Source organism: Aptenodytes forsteri, unplaced genomic scaffold (genome assembly GCF_000699145.1).
Source record: "Aptenodytes forsteri isolate BGI_AS27 unplaced genomic scaffold, ASM69914v1 Scaffold65, whole genome shotgun sequence".
NCBI lineage: Eukaryota > Metazoa > Chordata > Aves > Sphenisciformes > Spheniscidae > Aptenodytes > Aptenodytes forsteri.
In genome coordinates, this window is record NW_008795127.1 from 8,790,569 (window position 1) to 8,808,616 (window position 18,048).

Sequence of the window (18,048 nt, forward strand, 5' to 3'; positions counted from 1 at the left end):
GTTCTAACGGCCCGGTGAAGAAGTCTATGCGAGAGAAGGCTGTGGAACGCAGGAACGTTAATAAGGAGCACAACAGTAACTTTAAAGCAGGATACATTCCAATTGATGAAGACCGTCTCCATAAGACAGGGTTACGTGGCAGGAAAGGCAACTTGGCCATTTGTGTGATTGTTCTTCTTTTTATTTTGGCTGTCATCAATCTGATTGTGAGTATAATACTTCGGCTGTAAGCAACATTAGGACGTATTTCTTTTTGACGGTTTATTAGAGAAATAAAACTTACTCCAGTATGGCTGAGAAGAACTTAAAATGTACTGAAGGAGATTTCTCATTTTTCTCCTTTCTTTTTTGTTCTTTCGTAGTCTGAGCAAGATTAGGTGGAAGAATCTTATAAGTTCAGTCATGATTATTTCAGTTATATGGTCCCAGCAAGGAACCTACCGTTTATGCAGCACAGAATTAGGAACCTTGAAAGTGTCTCTCCATTCCCAAAACTCAGCAACAGCAAATGTGCAAAGTGTTATTAGTGCAGTACAAATGCATTCAGGATAAACTGTTAAGCCAGGAATATTTTACATATAATAACAGAGCTGCACGTGAGCATTCAGAATTAATCGGCCACTGCACTTTAAACCTTCGTGGTTGTAATTACCACCTTTTTATTGCTTGATCAATGAGAAGTAATGAATTATTTTTCATAATTGGACATCCATCTGTGAAGGTGCTTTCTTGTAGTTCAAGGGTAAGTATATCCTGAGCTGAGCTACTTTGTTCAGGAAATCTGTTTAGCTAATGATACCATGGTTACCCTTAAACAGGAAAAAGATTTAATTATGGACATGATTTAATTTCAAATATATATATATTTTATATATATACAAATTATTTTAGTTACCATTTCAGATGAGTCTAAAAATCATGTAAAATGCTTTTCATAATTAAATGTGTTCTGATGTTTCCAGTAGGAATTGAACAGATTAAAGTAAATTCACACCTAAAACTCACTTAAACACTAGCATTAATAATTATTTCAAATAAAACATCTAGTTAATACAATGCTTGTTGTGGGAAGATCCAAATGATCAAAGTAATCTTTGAAAATGTGCATTTCTCTTTCAGATTACACTAGTTATCTGGGCAGTGATTCGAATCGGTCCCAATGGTTGTGATAGCATGGAGTTCCACGAGAGTGGCTTGTTGCGGTTTAAGCAAGTTTCTGACATGGGTGTTATACATCCATTATATAAAAGCACTGTAGGAGGCAGACGTAATGAAGATTTGGTGATCACTGGAAATAATCAACCTGTAAGTTATATCATGAATTGAAAGTCTGTGAGCAACACTATGGAATTACACTCACATTATTAATAAACATTATATTTGAAACATCATTAACTTCATGACTTTGTTCCTGAAGATTGTATTTCAGCAAGGAACAACCAAGCTTAGTGTGGAAAAAGACAAAACTTCTATTACCAGCGATATTGGCATGGAATTTGTTGACCCACGGACACAAAATACCCTGTTCAGCACAGACTATGAAACTCATGAGTTTCATCTGCCAAACGGAGTTAAAATCTTGAATGTACAAAAGGCCTCTACAGAGAGGGTATGTCTCTTTTAAATACCACTTACTTTTTGTAGATGCTCATTACAGAATTGCCTTAGTTGTAGAATAAGGAAAAAAGTTTACTAATCCGATCTTTCAAGCATATTTAGAAATTTGACTAAATGTAGCTAAAAATGCAGCTCTGAAAACGTAAATCACCCTAAAAATTAGAACAGAAATGAAAACTGACATCATTAAATGAGTGTAACATTGGGAATACCATGCCAACTAGGCCTGTGTGTCTTTTTATTAAGCATTTATCCATTTGTGCCTGGATAACTGTTTCAGAAATAAAATTTCTATGAAAAGCTTCTCTGTTCCTAGTAAGATCTTACAAAAATAATTAGCAGATCTCCATGTATCATTTTCCTTCTGTTGGAGATAAATGTTAATACAACCAGAATTTCAGCAGTCTGAGTAAAAGTGTAGAGAACAATCACAGCATTATAGGAGTTGTGTCAGTTCATGGCTTCTAGGTTAAACAAGTTCTTAGTTTGGTTTGTACATTAAATATGCTGTATTTATCAGGAAACTAAAAAACCTAAATGTCAGTGTGTGTACATTTAAAATGTTGATCTTAATGTCAGACTAAAATTTCTTTCTTGCATATCATCACTCATAATAAAGGCTTTACAGATAGAGTAAGTGCATAGTTCTTTTGTGTAACATCAGTAGAGTAGTATCAGTGGTTTTATAGAGGGTTGAGTGTGCCTTAGGAAGCATTGAGTAATCCTGTTAAGGATGAAGAGAATTTAGTTTGCTCTTCTTTGGGTTTCCTCTGCAAGGCTAACAATTAAATAGTATGTTCTAGAAAAAAAAACCCAAGCCTATAAATACATAGAAGGAACAGATTAAATGAAAACAGAGGAGTAAGTTTACATAATCAGTCCCAACAGGAAGCCTGTATTTGCTACGAGTGTTAACTCTGTATCCCATAAAATTGTCATACAAATTGTTATTTTTATTGCAAAAATAAAATATTTTACATACCTTCCAGAATTAAGTAATCCTTGTTTTTAAATGTGAATGTGGACAATAACAAACGGGCAGAAGCTTCATAGGCATAATGGCAGAAGGGCAAAAAGTACATTGAAGTTTTTTATTAAATTGTGTAGCAATATTTTTAAGGTAATTAAAGTTACTCAGACAAACCCAAGTGACACATTTTCATTGATCTGTAATACACTTTTTTTGTTTATGTTCTTAGATTACCAGCAATGCGACCAGTGATCTCAACATAAAGGTCGATGGCCGTGCTATTGTCCGTGGAAATGAAGGTGTTTTCATCACAGGCAAGACCATTGAGTTTCGAATGGGGGGTAACATGGAACTTAAAGCAGTAAGTATTTCAAATCAGCATTTTTTGAACAGCTTACTTTCAAGTTCAGGCTGATAGTAAACTGATGTAGCTTTATATGGTTTCAAATTTTATATAAAGTAGTCATGCATAAAAGTTTAGTTGCAGTCAGCGTATTTAGTAGGATTTTAAAAGGTGGTTTATTACTTTGTTGTTAATTAGTGGTTCAGGAGTTTTCAGGTAACAATGATTTACTACTGTTAAGATGCTAAAAACCCACGATGCAATTAAAGCTAAGCTATTGGCCTCTGCACTGAAACGAATACCAAAGGGAATTCATCTTCTCTTCTGGAGGCTTTACTGGGGTCAGCAACCTTTGACAGAGGAGCAGAGGATACGGTTAGGAGCACTACCTTCTGTGCTGCCGCAGTAAGCCTCGCCAGCATTCATTTAAGAGTTTTGGAGATTGTTAAGATTGCAGGGCATATGGAATGATGGAAGAGGTTAAAGGAGGATAAAAAATAGACAGACGTGCACTTTTATTTCATGTGTGAATGAATTTCATGTATGAATTCAAACACTGATTCCCATTTCACGTCCATGTTTTTAGATTTACTGCATTTGCTAATATGTCTGTAAAGTGAAAAGCCACACTACTGCTGTCTCTCTCAATATCGATCTATCACTGGAATAGCAAAGTACGTTGCTGACTATAATTGAGAAATTCATGGGCATTATTCACAGACTTAATTAAAAAATGAAGCCTTGTCATATGTACTTTTTTTATTCTGTTGATTTCTACAGCCATCCTAAAGATGTCATTTATTCATTAAACCAGTTTGTCTTTTTCAACAACAACCTGCCTTGTTTAAATCAGAAGTTGTACTCTTTTTTTCTCCCTCTTAATAGGAAAACAGCATTATCCTGAACGGAACTGTGATGGTCAGCCCATCGCGACTGCCAAGTTCTTCTTACGGGGAGCAGTTTAATAACGGCAACTGGCTGCGTTTCAAGCTCTGTATGTGTGCGGATGGGACACTGTTCAAGGTTCAGGTGACAGGTTACAACATGGGTTGTCAGACTTCTGTCAATCCGTGCGGAGCCACGCACTAAAACACAAACCACTACCAGGAGAGTTCTCCTTTGTGTTTACATATATTTGTACGAAGTAATTGCATGCCTTCAAGGATTTCTGTTTTTACAGCAGTTTATACTAACATTTATTACATAATATTTTTAAGCAAAGGCTGTTACGTTCAGCAGTATTATGTCATCATCTTGTTAGCCGTAATAGTGGCACTGATTTAGTAAGCTTTCAGTCTACATGCATACTGAAGTACCTTCCTGAATTGGGATCAGTAGAATATATTTAAAGAACGTGATCTTAGCAACAATCTCGACTGCCTTCAGTTGCCTTTAGAGGAGGTTTTTGTCCTACATCCCAAGACCTTGAGGGCTGCTGAGAACACAACTGCGATCTGAAGTACTTCAACAGGAATGTCCATTTGTTGTTGGAAGTGGATTTGCCTAGGATGGCTGAAGTAGCGGATTTTTGTCTTCTCTTCATTTCTTGCCAAAGGTTGATGTAATGATTTCCCCAAAAATTATGTGGTTTACCATATGTGTACTAAGAGAGGGGTAATGGCAGATTCACTTTAAAATACTGCGTTATTTCTGCCATGTATTATTATGTAGTTAAAAAAAAATTATGCTAGCATAAATAATATTTGCAAAGTAATACCGAGTGTGGAAATGTAACTTCAATTTTGAAATAGTCTTGCGATTATTGAAGTGTTGCTTGAGCTCCCATTCTGTCTGTGCAGTTTAGGCATTCTACAGTTGCTTAATTTATGTGAAGTATTTATAAAACGTGTTTATATTAGAAGTACATTTTTAAAGATGTACTTATAACTTGCTCACTACCCAAAAAAAGTGTTTTCCTGGGTGCTTTAATGTGAACAGTGTATGAATCCGTTATTCAACAGGTAATAATCTAAAGCGTGACTGTTGCAGCAGAGTCTGAGATCAGATCTCTTTTTCCCCATAAATGTCAGTACTGCTGCATTACTGAGAACCTCAGAATTAAATTCTGAAGTTAAACTGCAGGTCTATAATTCTAACTGTGATGGTATTGGATCCTATGACAGCAGAGTAAATACATGTGTATCTGAATTTGCCAACAGTGAAACTGTCTCTGTGGTGAACTGGGGCCTTACAGAAACTATTACAGCCTTGTAACTGCTTTTGCAGAGGTAAGGTGTTCTGTACTAAAAATAGACCAGCTCATTCTAAGATTCCTCCTTTCCCCAACCCATGTATTTCTTCAGTTTAAAATAGTTTTGTTTTGCAGTAGCATCAAGTAACCTTAATCATGGAGGCCACAAAGGTGACTTTGCAAGTAGCTTTTTGACAAGTTTTTCTAGATAAGCACACACTTCTCTTCCTAAAAGTTGTACAAATGTTACACATTAACTTCAGAACTGGTCATTCGTTATGGGAGAATACACTATCTACCCTTGGTTTATAGCTCTCAAAAGTACATGGAATTCCACAAAATGCAAATCAGCTCCTGCTGCAACAAGAACTTCTTATCTAAGGTCCCAAATCCTGTATTTACTAGAAGTCAGTAAGTTCTCATGCAGGGTGTGTATGGGTGGAAGTGATTTCTAGAGGGGGATCCTTAGGTCAGGCATTATGCCACACGGGAGGTCAGAGGGGTCACATTTCTCTCATTGCTCAAAGGTAAAGCCAAATTTTGATGCTCAGTAGTTGTTGGGGGTTTTGGGGGGTGGACAGCAGTGAAGCTGTTCTAAGAAAAAACAGAATAAGCAGAATAAAATGTAGCAAAAGCCATTGAATTGCTCACTTTAAAGATTACGGGAAAGTACTAACATTTTGCATACTGCCTTCATGAACTTCATAATTTTACTAGAGTTAATATTTATTAACCACTTCAACACAGGTTCTGCTGAAAACTTGCACACATCTTTGCTGCTACGTAGTGCCTCAATTAGTATCTGTTACAGTTAGGAGGAGGAAATTAACATTTTTAGAATTTTCACTCTCATGCTAATGGAAGTTTGTCGTTTTATTTTTATATATAAAAATACACACACACACACACACACAAATATAAGCAGCAGTATCCTCAAAGCTGAAATAGATCTTGAAAATGGCAGATACTGCCTCGGTCAAGTAGATTACACACGAAGAGCATATTAAAGCTCTTCTTTCGTTAATACTGACATGCCTATATGCTAGTATTGGATTCTTGTAATTACCAAGAGTTCTTTTTAAAATACTGTACGCAACATAGCTGAAAGATTTGTCACAAAGGTACTCTTAAATCATGGTCTGGATAATTTGTTTTGAAGTGTGGATTTTTTGTCAAAACGTAGCAAAACCGATCATACAAATACCAAATGAAATAAATTACCAATTTGTTAGCCGCTATTTATGTATTGTTAATGTATTTTGTTGCCTTCACTACACAGTTTGAGAAATGCTGGCGCCACACGTCTTGTGTTGCGCATTTATTTGTTGTTTATCTTCTAACTGCCTAAGGTACGTTTTTCTATACCTATTTAAAACATCGTGTGGCACATTATTTATTTCAATCTCACAGATGTACTTAAGATTCTGTGCGTTTAAAGTACGTTCTACAAGCCTCTGTGTAAAACACCGTACTGGGTACGCTGAAACAACTTACATGTGAAGAGTTCTCAGCATTTGTAAAGGTGGTGGTTGTTTTAATAGGTGAAAGACAATTGAATTTCTAATCTTTGTTTTGAAATGAAACAATAAATTCTAAGATGCAGCTGTGGTTCAGAAGTGTTATTTGTAAGAATAATTTTTTTTCATTAAAAAATACATTGTCGTGTTACTGACAGGGAAACTAGTATTTTATTAACTGTAAGTATGAAAATCATTCCACATGTACTCGTCACTGATTGTATCAGGTGGACTTTGCTCAGTGGTAATTGCGTATGATACCTGAAGTAGAGTTCAAAAGTCTCCACTGTTGTTAGTTCACAAGTTCCTGAGAAGCTGTGTTTCTCGACTGAAGGGCTGGAAAAGAAAGAAAAGGTTCGGATTGTTTTCTGGGAGAGGTGGCAGGAGGGGGAAGGTTACCAGTTTATGAATGTTCTTTTTGAAAAATACCTAAGACTCCAAAACTGAATGTTTAAGGCAGAATGTTGGTAATGCTTTGGGTATTTGTTTAGTGTTGATTTTTCTAATGTCAAAGTATTTCCACTTTCTATTTAACTCTTGTTATGCTGAACTTACCATAATTTTACATTTTACATATAGATACTATGGATAATCTTCACTTGAGTGTCATAGCTGTGGTCCTTTACTTTAATCTTCCCGGATCAGTGGGAACCGAGTCACAGCGGATTCTTCTGGATACACATCACCATTCAGACTGCCGGTGGGATGGGGAGTTCTTACTGAATTGTTCTTTTACCGGAATATCTGCTATTCCAGAAGATATATCACAAACAGCAATAACGGCTGATTTTAGTTACAATAACATTAAAACTTTTCTGTGCACTGATGGAAGAAGTGAAGAATGGATGCTAAACCACCTGAATCTCAGTAACAACCTGATTTCTGAACTCTCCTTAACTACTTTTAGAAATTTACCCCTTTTAGAAACTCTAAACCTCGATGGTAATGCCATCCACACCCTCACACTGGACATACCTACGCCTGCACTTGGGTCTAAAAAGTATGGAAAAGGCTGTCATCTCCTGCCTGCGTTGAAAGTATTGTCAGTTGAAAGAAATAATCTTAATACAGTTCCAAGAGGTAAGCTCTCAAAATCTTTAAGGACCTCACTCCCAAGGGGTGAGTTGGTTTGGATAGGATTCGGTACATCTTGCTGAATTCAGAATGCGACGATCTCATTTAGTTATACTTAAGGTGAGGGAAAGTTCCACCTGCGTGCAAATACAGAGACTGAAGCAAATGGGTTGTTTTGGATTAGGTTGGGGTTTTTTATACAGTCTTTGCAATCATAATGCCTTAATGTCGGTCAGATACAATCAAATTTATCCTCTGGATTAGGTTGGGTTTTTTATACAGTCTTTGCAATCATAATGCCTTAATGTCGGTCAGATACAATCAAATTTATCCTCTGAGAGCCCAAGCAGTATTCTTCCTTCTTGTATAGAAAGGGAGGTAAGGATCTTTGGAAAAACACCAGTCTCCACAACCCAGTCAAGAACCTTAACATCAAGAAAATTACGGATAATGAATTTCATACTATTCAGAAGAAAGTAAATAGTCTTTTAAATAAACCTCGCTCCAATTTCAGTATTTCACGAAGACAGGAAAATATATTTGGTTCAGTCAAAACAATGTTGCTCTATGCAATGTGGCACCCAAGCAAAGTGACACCTTCTAGTAACAAGAGAGGGCTGTAAGGTTTCGATAGACTTTTAGGAAGTGTTTGCTAGTCGCTGAACTACGCTAGGCATCGTAGCCTTTATGACGGCCTCTGTCCTCATAAACGGATGGTTCACATTGTCCAAACAGTGTTTAAACGAAGCAGAAGCTGCAGGACGAGCAACACTATCCTATATATTGTTTGCTGAATTTAATTGATCTCTGATAACATCATCAGATTCATTAGCTCTAGATTTTGAAAATACTGGGGGGCCCAAACGAAAAACCCACCTACCTCACGAAGTCAGACAAAGGGAGTAAAATTTTGCACCTACACAGGGTCCTCGAAGTTCTATTTTTCTCCTTTTTTGATACTGAATAATTCTCTGGCATGCAGGAAACCGTTTCACTTATTTTGTAGAATCTGTAAGGTTCCCATATAGACAGTATAGAAAAGCTTACTTTATAAATACATTGATGCAGATTTGATTTGTTTTGATAGATAAATATAACTACACATTATAGGATGCCTCAGTGGGTCAGACAGATCAACCCTTTTCTATAAGAGACTCAATTCTTAGATGTTAAAAGTCAAATTGCTACGCATCGTACCACCATACTTCAAGTTATACTTAAATCCCATATTCATTTAAATACATGTTCAGAACTTTTATTTTCCTCCTCCAAAATACTTCCATAACATTCTAGTTTTTAAGCTCTGGTAAGAAAACACAAACTTAAGTTCTAAAGCAGAGGGGTTTGGCCACAGAGAAACCCTGCTCACAACCGCCACCCCAGGTGTCAGCTGCTGCCCACTATTGCCGCACCAGTGTGTATTTTTGGCACAAATTTAGCTTCAGGGAAGCATCCAAACTACAATTCTTCGTGCAGGTGGCAAGGAAGAGTTGATGAACTGCCAGAACTTCTGAATGCCTTTCCTATCAGCTACCTCTAGTTTTACAGCAGGAATGAATCATTCCCTCTGCTTTTCACAATAAACCCAAAGATCAATTGCCCGGCAAACAGAACAGCCAACCGGAATAAGAGATTTCCAGACCAGATGACACCAAGGGCAAAATTTTTAAGGAGAACCAGTAGCTTCTCAAGATTGCTGTATGAGCAAAAATCACTTAGAGTGACATTCGGGTGTTACAAACTGTGGTGAAGCCGAGTGTTCAAGTGCCTGCCTTCCCACTGGAACTTGCCCGCTGGAGCTTTGGGGGCTGCCTGCACAGCACCTAAGAAAAATGAGGCATCTCCAGCATTCAAAAGGGCCACTTATGCAAAACAGATGCTGTCGTAACTAGGATATGCTGAAGAATGTACTGTCGTGCTTGATAATTCACAGGCAGACAGGCATAAGCAACAACGCTTTTGTTTTCAGTCAGGTTTACATCCTGTGAATACGGTTCAAGTGATTCCACATATGAAAAACTCCCGTGAACTTGCAGATGGCAATGAATAGGAGATACTGTATCACCTTTTGCATCTTCATCTTTCATTTACAATTAACATATTTGGATTTTATAAACTGAGTATATTCCACCCTTTCACACTCCTCCTTTCCTACCTCCAGTTCTCCAGAGAAGCATGCTCAAAGAAGAGAGATCACAGTCAGAATAATTTTGATTGATAGCACAAGGGAACGTTACCGCTTTTATGGAGATGTGGATTTTTAAAACATGCATTGATTATGAATGTATTAACGTGCCTGCTGTTGATGCTACACAACTTTTAGAATGGGACAACCACTGAACAGGAAAGGCATAATAACTCAAAGCCTGCAGCCACTCGTTGCAATAGACAGGAACGGAAGGAATTTTGTTGCAAAGAATTTTAAAAAGCCACTTGACGCAATTGGGAAAACAAGAACATGAAATGTAAAATAGTTTTGTTCTTCCTAGGACTAGGCCTGCTGCAATCTTTACAAACTGTCCATTTGTCATCCAATGGCATACGACAGATTGATCTGAATGATTTTCAAAACTGTTCACAGCTGAAGGACATCGACTTGCAAAACAACAAGATAACTAAAATTCATCCAGACGCCTTCAGGGATCTCAACAAATTACAGGTTGTAAAGCAATATTACAACTGTTTCAATGTTTTGTGTTAATCACCATTAAAGATATTAATTATAAACTATTCAGCATAATTATATCGGTCTTTGATTATTATATTAGTATACAATTATAAAATATAAAGCAAATGGTGAAAATAATCATTATTTTTATATAATACATATACTTGCTTTTCATATATAGGAAAACACACACACTTGTAAATATACAAAATATAACTGTAAATTCACCATTTATCTATGCCACAAACCAGCCCATAACTGCCTTAAACACACATACATCCTTTTCTACCCCCGTCCCTTCCATGGCGGGAGCCCTGCGGCTTCCCATTCACACAGAGGTAGTCTACAACGGGAGAATTCTAAATATACCACACTTCAAACTTTTCATTTAAATTAAAAAGCTTAGAACAATATTCTTGAAAACCTAACCAGATATATTGTTCCCGTAACTGCAAAAGTGCTTGGATACTAAAATAAATTTATTGTTGATATTGCAATTAGGATTCCATTGTAAGGCTTACCAAATTAATTCTGAATTCTTTCCAAATAGGTCGTGGATCTCCGTCAAAATGCTCTGACAACCCCTTTACCACAGATATTAATGAGTTTGAACTTCTTTCAACTTGAAGTGGGTTTGTCAAATAACGCCTGGATATTTAACTGCAGACTAAATGCTTTCAAACATTTATTTCATTTTCTTTTTGACTCCACAAGGAAAAAATGGAGTATTTCATACAATAAATCTGCCAGCGACTCACAGAAACCTCTGCTGTATCTTTCAAGTTTCCATTTAAACTGCAGCGACAGTGTTTTGCTCAAGAGGGCTGTAATCCCAACAGGGAAGACATCGGTGCTAAACTGTGACCTGGACAACACAAGGGGTATGTAAAACAGGGACTCTATCGATACGCTGCTAAAACCCAAACACGTGCAGAATGATCAAAGAAATCTGGTTTAAAAAGTGGATTTCTAAAGATACTGTTTAAAAATAACTGAACAACAATTTAACATGCAAATTATTTCATTAGGAAGTAGTGCACTGGTTAGAATACTTGAAAGTCATGTTTCCCAAAAAAAGTCTTCATCTCCTTCCTTACATTAAACTAGTAGGTGATGCCAAATTACACACAAATAAATTTCAATAAGTAGTACGTTGCAAATTTAACAGTTACTTTTGGAAAGCAAATGAAGGACCAAATAGCGGGGTGGCACTTCTGGGGCATGTAGAAAACTGAGAAGGATACAGTAGTGTTTCTAGTATTCAGTTACAGCAAAATGAAATGGAAGTTTATTTGCAAGGGAAAGGATTTATATTTCTTCTAAAAAAGTACAGCTATTGGAGCACACAGTTCGCTTAGGAAACTAATTCAGCATTTACAATTAATACAGAGCACTTGAAGTACAAGTGACAAAATCTACAGAGCTCAGACTTTCCACAAAGAAGGAAAACTAAGACCAAACTTAGAGTAGAAGGTGTATTTGTCATGTGCCATAAGGCAAAACGGTTTAACTCTAATGGACTAATAGCACTTTCAGGTGGTAAGGCTTTCCCCTTGCAACACTTTATCCCCAGATGAAAATACCTAGGATCTATCAGAAATGTCACCCGCTTTGTCTGTTAACAAGGAAAGTCATGGAAACTCTGATCACGGGATTAAAATCAACACACTGGATTGCACCAAAACTCAACTGGGAATGCGAGCAGATCCAAAGGCAAAGGTGTACATATAACCTTGAAACATATTCCAAAAACCAACAGCCAGCCACAGCCTACGCTAGCTAAAGTTTGGAACAATTGCTCGGTAAATACAAATATCCTTGGTTTTCAAACCTTTTTGCTGCAGTCAAAGCAGTAACTACAGGAAAATCACAGTGGTTGAAACATTGATGGTTAACTAGTGAAGTTTTATCCCATAGCTGCACGCAGTGGCCGTGGCCACGCTGGAGAACGGCTGGCTATAAATACGGATCTTCCACAAGGGAGCTCAGCGGGTGTTCCTAGTATGACCCAGAACACACTTAAGATATTTTCAGTGACCTCCTCCCTTACCCACGCCATTTTTCTTGTAAAGTCTGCTATTAAGACCCTATACGTACTGTGTTTTAAACGTGTGGGGGGGAAATACAGGATGCTTTAACAGATACTTGGTACCATGTAAAACAACTATGGATGGATAAAAAGAAAATGGATTGTATAATAAATAGTTAAAATTATCAAAGATAAGTCAGAGTATGCTCTTATAGAAATAACTTGACCCTGCAAACCAAGTATCCTATACTTTTAAGAAAGATTTAGTTTGTGTTTTCTTTTATTTCAGGTAATGGAGTCTCTTGGTGGACACCTAAAGGCAGAATTTCAGAAGATAATAGCCTTCCTCATATGACACTGGATAAAATGAATAATTTAGTGATATACAATGCTGAGAAAACTGCTGAAGGGTTATATCTGTGTATTTTTAATACACCAAAGGAGAAATATCTCATCTACGATATACAGGTGAAAGAAAAGGTTTCAACATTTTTGGTTAGAAAAGCCCGGGACACTAACACTGTTTTTAGACAAGGAAGAACAGAGCAGGACCTTGCATTGGCTGTCTGCCTCTCGGTGTTCATTACGTTTGTTTGTGCTTTTTGTCTGGGTGCTTTTGCTAGACCCTACCTTGTGAGCCTGTGGAGACTCATGCGCAGGAACAAAAATTCAGGTTCAGAACATACTTATTCTAATCAAGCTTTTTCAGATGAAACCTTGAGCAGAGAGTGCTCTGCAAGCAAACCAACAAATACGCAGTGTAATTTGTTCATTTTTGATGAGAATTCTTCAAGAAACACACACGTTTTTCCTACAGAAACTACTTCTTTGCATGAAAATGTCATTGGTAGCAGTGTACATGCACCAAATACCGAAGAAGAGTACCAGAAACAAAGCAACGATGAGATCAACGTGAAGAAAAAAACAGTGTTTTCAGACATCAAAACTAGTATCAGCAATGATGAAAATATAAATGTTGATGATAACGGACAATTTTCTGTAAGGATAGATTACAAGAACAGCAATGAAGTAACGCCAAGAAAATTAATGAGTAATAACATTTCATTATGGAAAGATTCAAAATATGCAAATAATGAAGACTCAGAGAAGAGAAGGTTCCCTCCCATGCCCAGGAGATTGAATGCTGACTCTTATTCAAATCACACTGACTCTTCAGATTCGGATTCATCCTTCACGGGAGAAACTGGCTTTCCATTTTCCACAATACAAACACCTACAGTTGCACGAGATTCTAGGAACAGCAAGGTAAGCAACAACTCTGGTCTGCTGCAGTCTGAAATCACAAAGGCTACACCAGATTCTCCTGAAAGAAAAGGTATCGTTTCACACAATGAACCCATGAGCACTACAAAATTTATGCCTGGAAGGCAAAGCTGTGATGAACAACTTGGTTTAAACGGCAACATGAATATAACCAGTGATGTGGGAGATTTTATTTTACCCAGTAGCTGCAAGAGAGATACAAATATTGAGAATTTAAGTGTCTGCCAAACAATAGAAAACTCTCCTCTTACAGAGTATGACTATAAAACGGAATGTACAAATGAAAAAGATGCTTCAGCAGATATATTTGGCGATAGTTCTTCAGATGAAGGGACTCCATTCACAATGAGTGACTGTAGTTCTTTAGCAGACTTTGAACTGGAACAACCTGATGTTAGTGACAACCTGCCAGTCTGTCAGTCATCACTAGAGGAAGCCGATACGAACAGTGGAACTGAGAAGTTCTCAACACTGCCAGAGTCTCCAAACATTGCTGCTGAACTTCGGCACATTGGGAAAAAGGAAGACAAGAACAATGAGTATTTTGAAACCACTATTAATTATGGATCAGATACCATCGTGCCTGAAACAGCATCACCTTACGCTGATAAGTGTAGTGACCATGTAAACATGTCAGATTCAGACCCAATTAGTTCTTCAAGTCAAGAAGTTCCCGAGACGCTTGATTATTTTACTAATGCAGAGTCAACAGTACAAGACTCTATTTCTGATTCTCTCCACAACCAAAGTACAGATTTTGGTAATATGTTACTTTCATTACAACATTCTCTCACGTATGACACAGATACAGAGAACACTCCTGAAGAGGCTGAATTGCAGCTGTATCAGTTTCCCATTGAATCACAGCATTCCCCCAGCTTCAGTCCCACTGAACAAGAAGAAAATGCACCAGAGGGAAGTACAGACGAGCACATAGATAGGAACTCCTTTGAAAAGAATCATCATGAAGGGGATATTACATTAAGAAGAAACACGAGTACATCTGAGGACAACGATTTTATTTTTGCTCCCATTGATATTGGTTTGAATGAAATTGTTCAAACATCATCACTACTGCATTCCAGCAACAAATCATCTCTTCAATCTCTGCCTGAACACACAGCTGAAAAACATTTTACGGTTATTACAGAGAACGAAGACTTGCTACCACAGGGGAAGCAGGTGAACACAACTAAGGCTTGTGCAGATAAAATGCAAAGAGGTTTTAATGAGAAAGACTGTGATAGATATACAGAATCACAGGATACCAGCAACCATAGTCTGCCCGAAGAAACGCAGTCTTGCAATCTTACAGCAGATTTGCTGCATCTTCACTCTTCTGGGAAAACACAATCAGTCTTCAACACAGAAAATCATTTCCAGCTGGGTCAGAGTGACGAGGATGCATATTCCTTCTCAGTCCCACAAGGCTTCTCCAGCGAAAGCACACAGTACAGTCCATGTTCATTCCCACAAAAGACTACAGGAAATACAATCTCCGAAAGCACTGATTCCAGCAAGACGGAGGATGACACTACTTTGACAGGACTGGAGAACAATTCTACAACAGCTGTCAACCTCCAAAATTCGAGTGAAAAACGTCAAAAAAGTCGCACCAATTTAGGACAGGGCCAGTTTTTTGTTAAGAAGAAAAGAGCATTTGATGGATTTGCTAATGTTTTGCAAAGCAGGAGAACAAACTTCAATAGTTGAGACACAGAAGTGTAATACTAATCTCCCACAGTGTTTATGTCATATAGTAAGTGCAAAAATGAGTCTTAAAATGAAGTGTGTAACTTTTAGTAACTGTTAAATGCCATGGGTTGTTTTTGTTTGGGTTTTTTTCCCCTCCTCAGTGCAACTATCTATCTGCCTTCAACTTCAGAAACCCAAGTTACAGAACTAGACTTAACAAGGAGATGTATAAAGCCTGGATCCATCCAATTTAAAAACACCGTAATTCCAAAGGTTAGTTCAGGCCAGAAGCCATGGACTTTTGTTTACAAGAGTACTTGTAAAAAAACAAGAATAGATTTTATGAAAAACAACTCTAGGATATTCAAATGAGTAAGCTACTCAGTAGTTATAACTGATAATAAAGCTTTTGCTGAGTTATAATAATAATATATATTTACTTTCTCATTATTGTTAGTACCAAGATACTAGTTTCCCTTAGAAATTGCCTCTGATACGCACTGTTTTGTTTCTCTTTGTCTAAAATAAATGTAACACTGAAATTATCATTACATTATTACTATTATTGTGTTTTCCTGTGGGACTCACCCTGTACAGTGAAACAGTACATATTACTGTCTTCTGCTTTTTGAATGAAATTCATGGATTAAGTGTCTGAATTCCCACAGTTTTGCAAAGATAGGTAAAGTCCAAGCAGTATTCAATTACATTGAAAAAATTACTTTTTAACTTGGCAAGACAGAGAGTAATGAAACCCTTCTTTCTCAAAGAAACAGAATGGAATTCAAACCTTGCAGAAACGTCAGTTATAGAGATCTAGCTACTGCTGGGACATCACCTGTCGTTTGCAGATGTGGTGACATAGGCAGGGTAATTTAAAAAAAGACAACCTACTATTACTAAGCTATAATTCCCTATAAAAAGGATCCTACACCCACTTCAGAATTTTACTGAGGGGCAAATCAAGAGCAGCTCAAAACTGCTGTATTAGAATATCAGCAGCTTGATATACAGTAACTTTTTCTAAGCCAAAAGATAAACAAATGTAAGATAAAATTTTCTCTGAATATGGCCCAAGGCCCTTTTAACATACACAGTATCACTGATGTAGTCCCTGAAGGGGAATGTCATCACAAAGGAGAACAGGCCCAGGTTCCCAGAAAATGCAGGAGGCTGGCCAGCAACTCTGGGAAAACTTTGTTATGAAGACACAATTAATTCACTAAAAACTCTGAACCGAAGGAACACATTTCAATTCCATCAGCCGAGAAGCAAGTCCAATGCCACAGTACATCTTTGAAACCATCTTTAAAGAGAAAACTAGGAAAAAACAAAGAGATGCTAACAGAAACTAGTAATTTTTGTTAGCTTCATGTACTTGGAACTAAAGAAAAAGTAAAGCAACTGAAGGAGACCAGTACTGATATTATTTGATCTTTTGAAAAATATTTTCTTTAGTGCCTTGAGTTCCTTTTAAATAATTGTTTTACACATCTAGCATCACAATTATCAGTTATATATTTACTGAGCCAAGTCACCTACGCTCAGATCTCCTGTTGGTTTGTTTTGGGTTTTTTTTCTGGCTGATTTTCTCAAAATCTCTAACATAACTCAGAATAGATTATATGGCAGTTTCAGTCAGGTGTTGCATGGATTTGATTTAGGTCACCACAGTATTTGCAAGTAACTGCACTCAGTAACATCTGCAATTCAATTACAGGCAATGAATCTGCTGTCATTCACACAGATCTTCTTGCTTTCCAATTAGTTCTTGGAAGATTTCTGTTCTTTTTGCTCCAGTACTCAGTGATATCTGAACTGATAACTAAGAAATTTTTTTAGGAGCAGGTACCGGCTTCATTCCTTCAGTAGGAGTCCGCTCAGGAACCAAGGATGAAATCATCTTCTGAAGAAATTGATAATTTGTCATCAAATTATTCATGAGTTTAAGGGTCTGATTTTGTTTTCTGTTTTTCAAACACAGGAAAAAGTTTTACGCATATAACTGTCCAGAATTGTTCATACAGTCTGAGTAGACAAGAACTAAATGACAAAACGCTGAAATCTGCAAAAATCACAGCATTCCTAGAAATGTTAAAAATAAATACAGTAACTCTAAAATACAGTATGTTTCCCAATACAACTCCTTCCTTGAGTATATAAATGTCTGTAAATGTTGTATCCTGTCCTACTGCAATTTTCTCTCCTAATCCCCACATAATCTCAATACTCATGTAATGTCTTGGCTTCTACTGAATTTAAGGCTGCTGTTCTCAGAGAGCGGCGTGTGACATAAAAAACCAACTGTTTTTAGAGGCTGGGGGGAAGTAAAGAACTGGGTAATCTGAGCGTGATTCCTCGTAGGAACAGCTACATAGCTACTAGGAGCGGAAAACAGAACAGTATTTCCCCACCGCCAGCGCTTTTCTTAGCACTTATAACCAGCTTTCAGTAAAGCTCATTATACACAGAAGTTACTTGTGGCCAAAGCAACTTTAAGAATGGAATACATAAAAAAGCGCAGACTTGCTCTTTATGGTACGTATGAGTCTTCAAACACTGTGTTGACAGACCTCTCCAAGGTCTGTCACCTTTCGGCTGTACCAGCTGCTAACAAGTTAAGAAATCTAACTACATAAGCAAGCCAATTTCGTGGATCA

At 37.2% G+C, this 18,048-nt stretch overlaps 2 protein-coding genes across 2 annotated transcripts; both read left to right on the top strand.

Annotated features, from left to right (window-relative positions):
• SGCB (sarcoglycan beta) lies at positions 1-6,727 on the top strand. The gene is made up of 5 exons (XM_019471566.1): positions 1-206; positions 1,120-1,305; positions 1,418-1,609; positions 2,817-2,948; positions 3,816-6,727. Exons 1-5 carry the CDS (start codon positions 27-29, stop codon positions 4,017-4,019), a joined length of 894 nt encoding a protein of 297 aa, XP_019327111.1. The 5' UTR covers positions 1-26; the 3' UTR covers positions 4,020-6,727.
• A 495-nt stretch (positions 6,728-7,222) lies between these two features.
• Positions 7,223-15,583, top strand: LRRC66 (leucine rich repeat containing 66). The gene is made up of 4 exons (XM_019471557.1): positions 7,223-7,718; positions 10,202-10,371; positions 10,931-11,261; positions 12,699-15,583. Exons 1-4 carry the CDS (start codon positions 7,223-7,225, stop codon positions 15,404-15,406), a joined length of 3,705 nt encoding a protein of 1,234 aa, XP_019327102.1. The 3' UTR covers positions 15,407-15,583.
• The last annotated feature ends 2,465 nt before the right edge of the window (positions 15,584-18,048 follow it).

Coding starts and splice junctions, on each gene's coding strand:
- SGCB (XM_019471566.1), top strand. CDS start 27: ATGCGAGAGAAGGCTGTGGAACGCAGGAACGTTAATAAGGAGCACAAC. Junction 207..1,119: donor TGGCTGTCATCAATCTGATT/GTGAGTATAATA, acceptor TTTCTCTTTCAG/ATTACACTAGTTATCTGGGC. Junction 2,949..3,815: donor GTAACATGGAACTTAAAGCA/GTAAGTATTTCA, acceptor CCCTCTTAATAG/GAAAACAGCATTATCCTGAA.
- LRRC66 (XM_019471557.1), top strand. CDS start 7,223: ATGGATAATCTTCACTTGAGTGTCATAGCTGTGGTCCTTTACTTTAAT. Junction 10,372..10,930: donor GGGATCTCAACAAATTACAG/GTTGTAAAGCAA, acceptor CTTTCCAAATAG/GTCGTGGATCTCCGTCAAAA. Junction 11,262..12,698: donor TGACCTGGACAACACAAGGG/GTATGTAAAACA, acceptor CTTTTATTTCAG/GTAATGGAGTCTCTTGGTGG.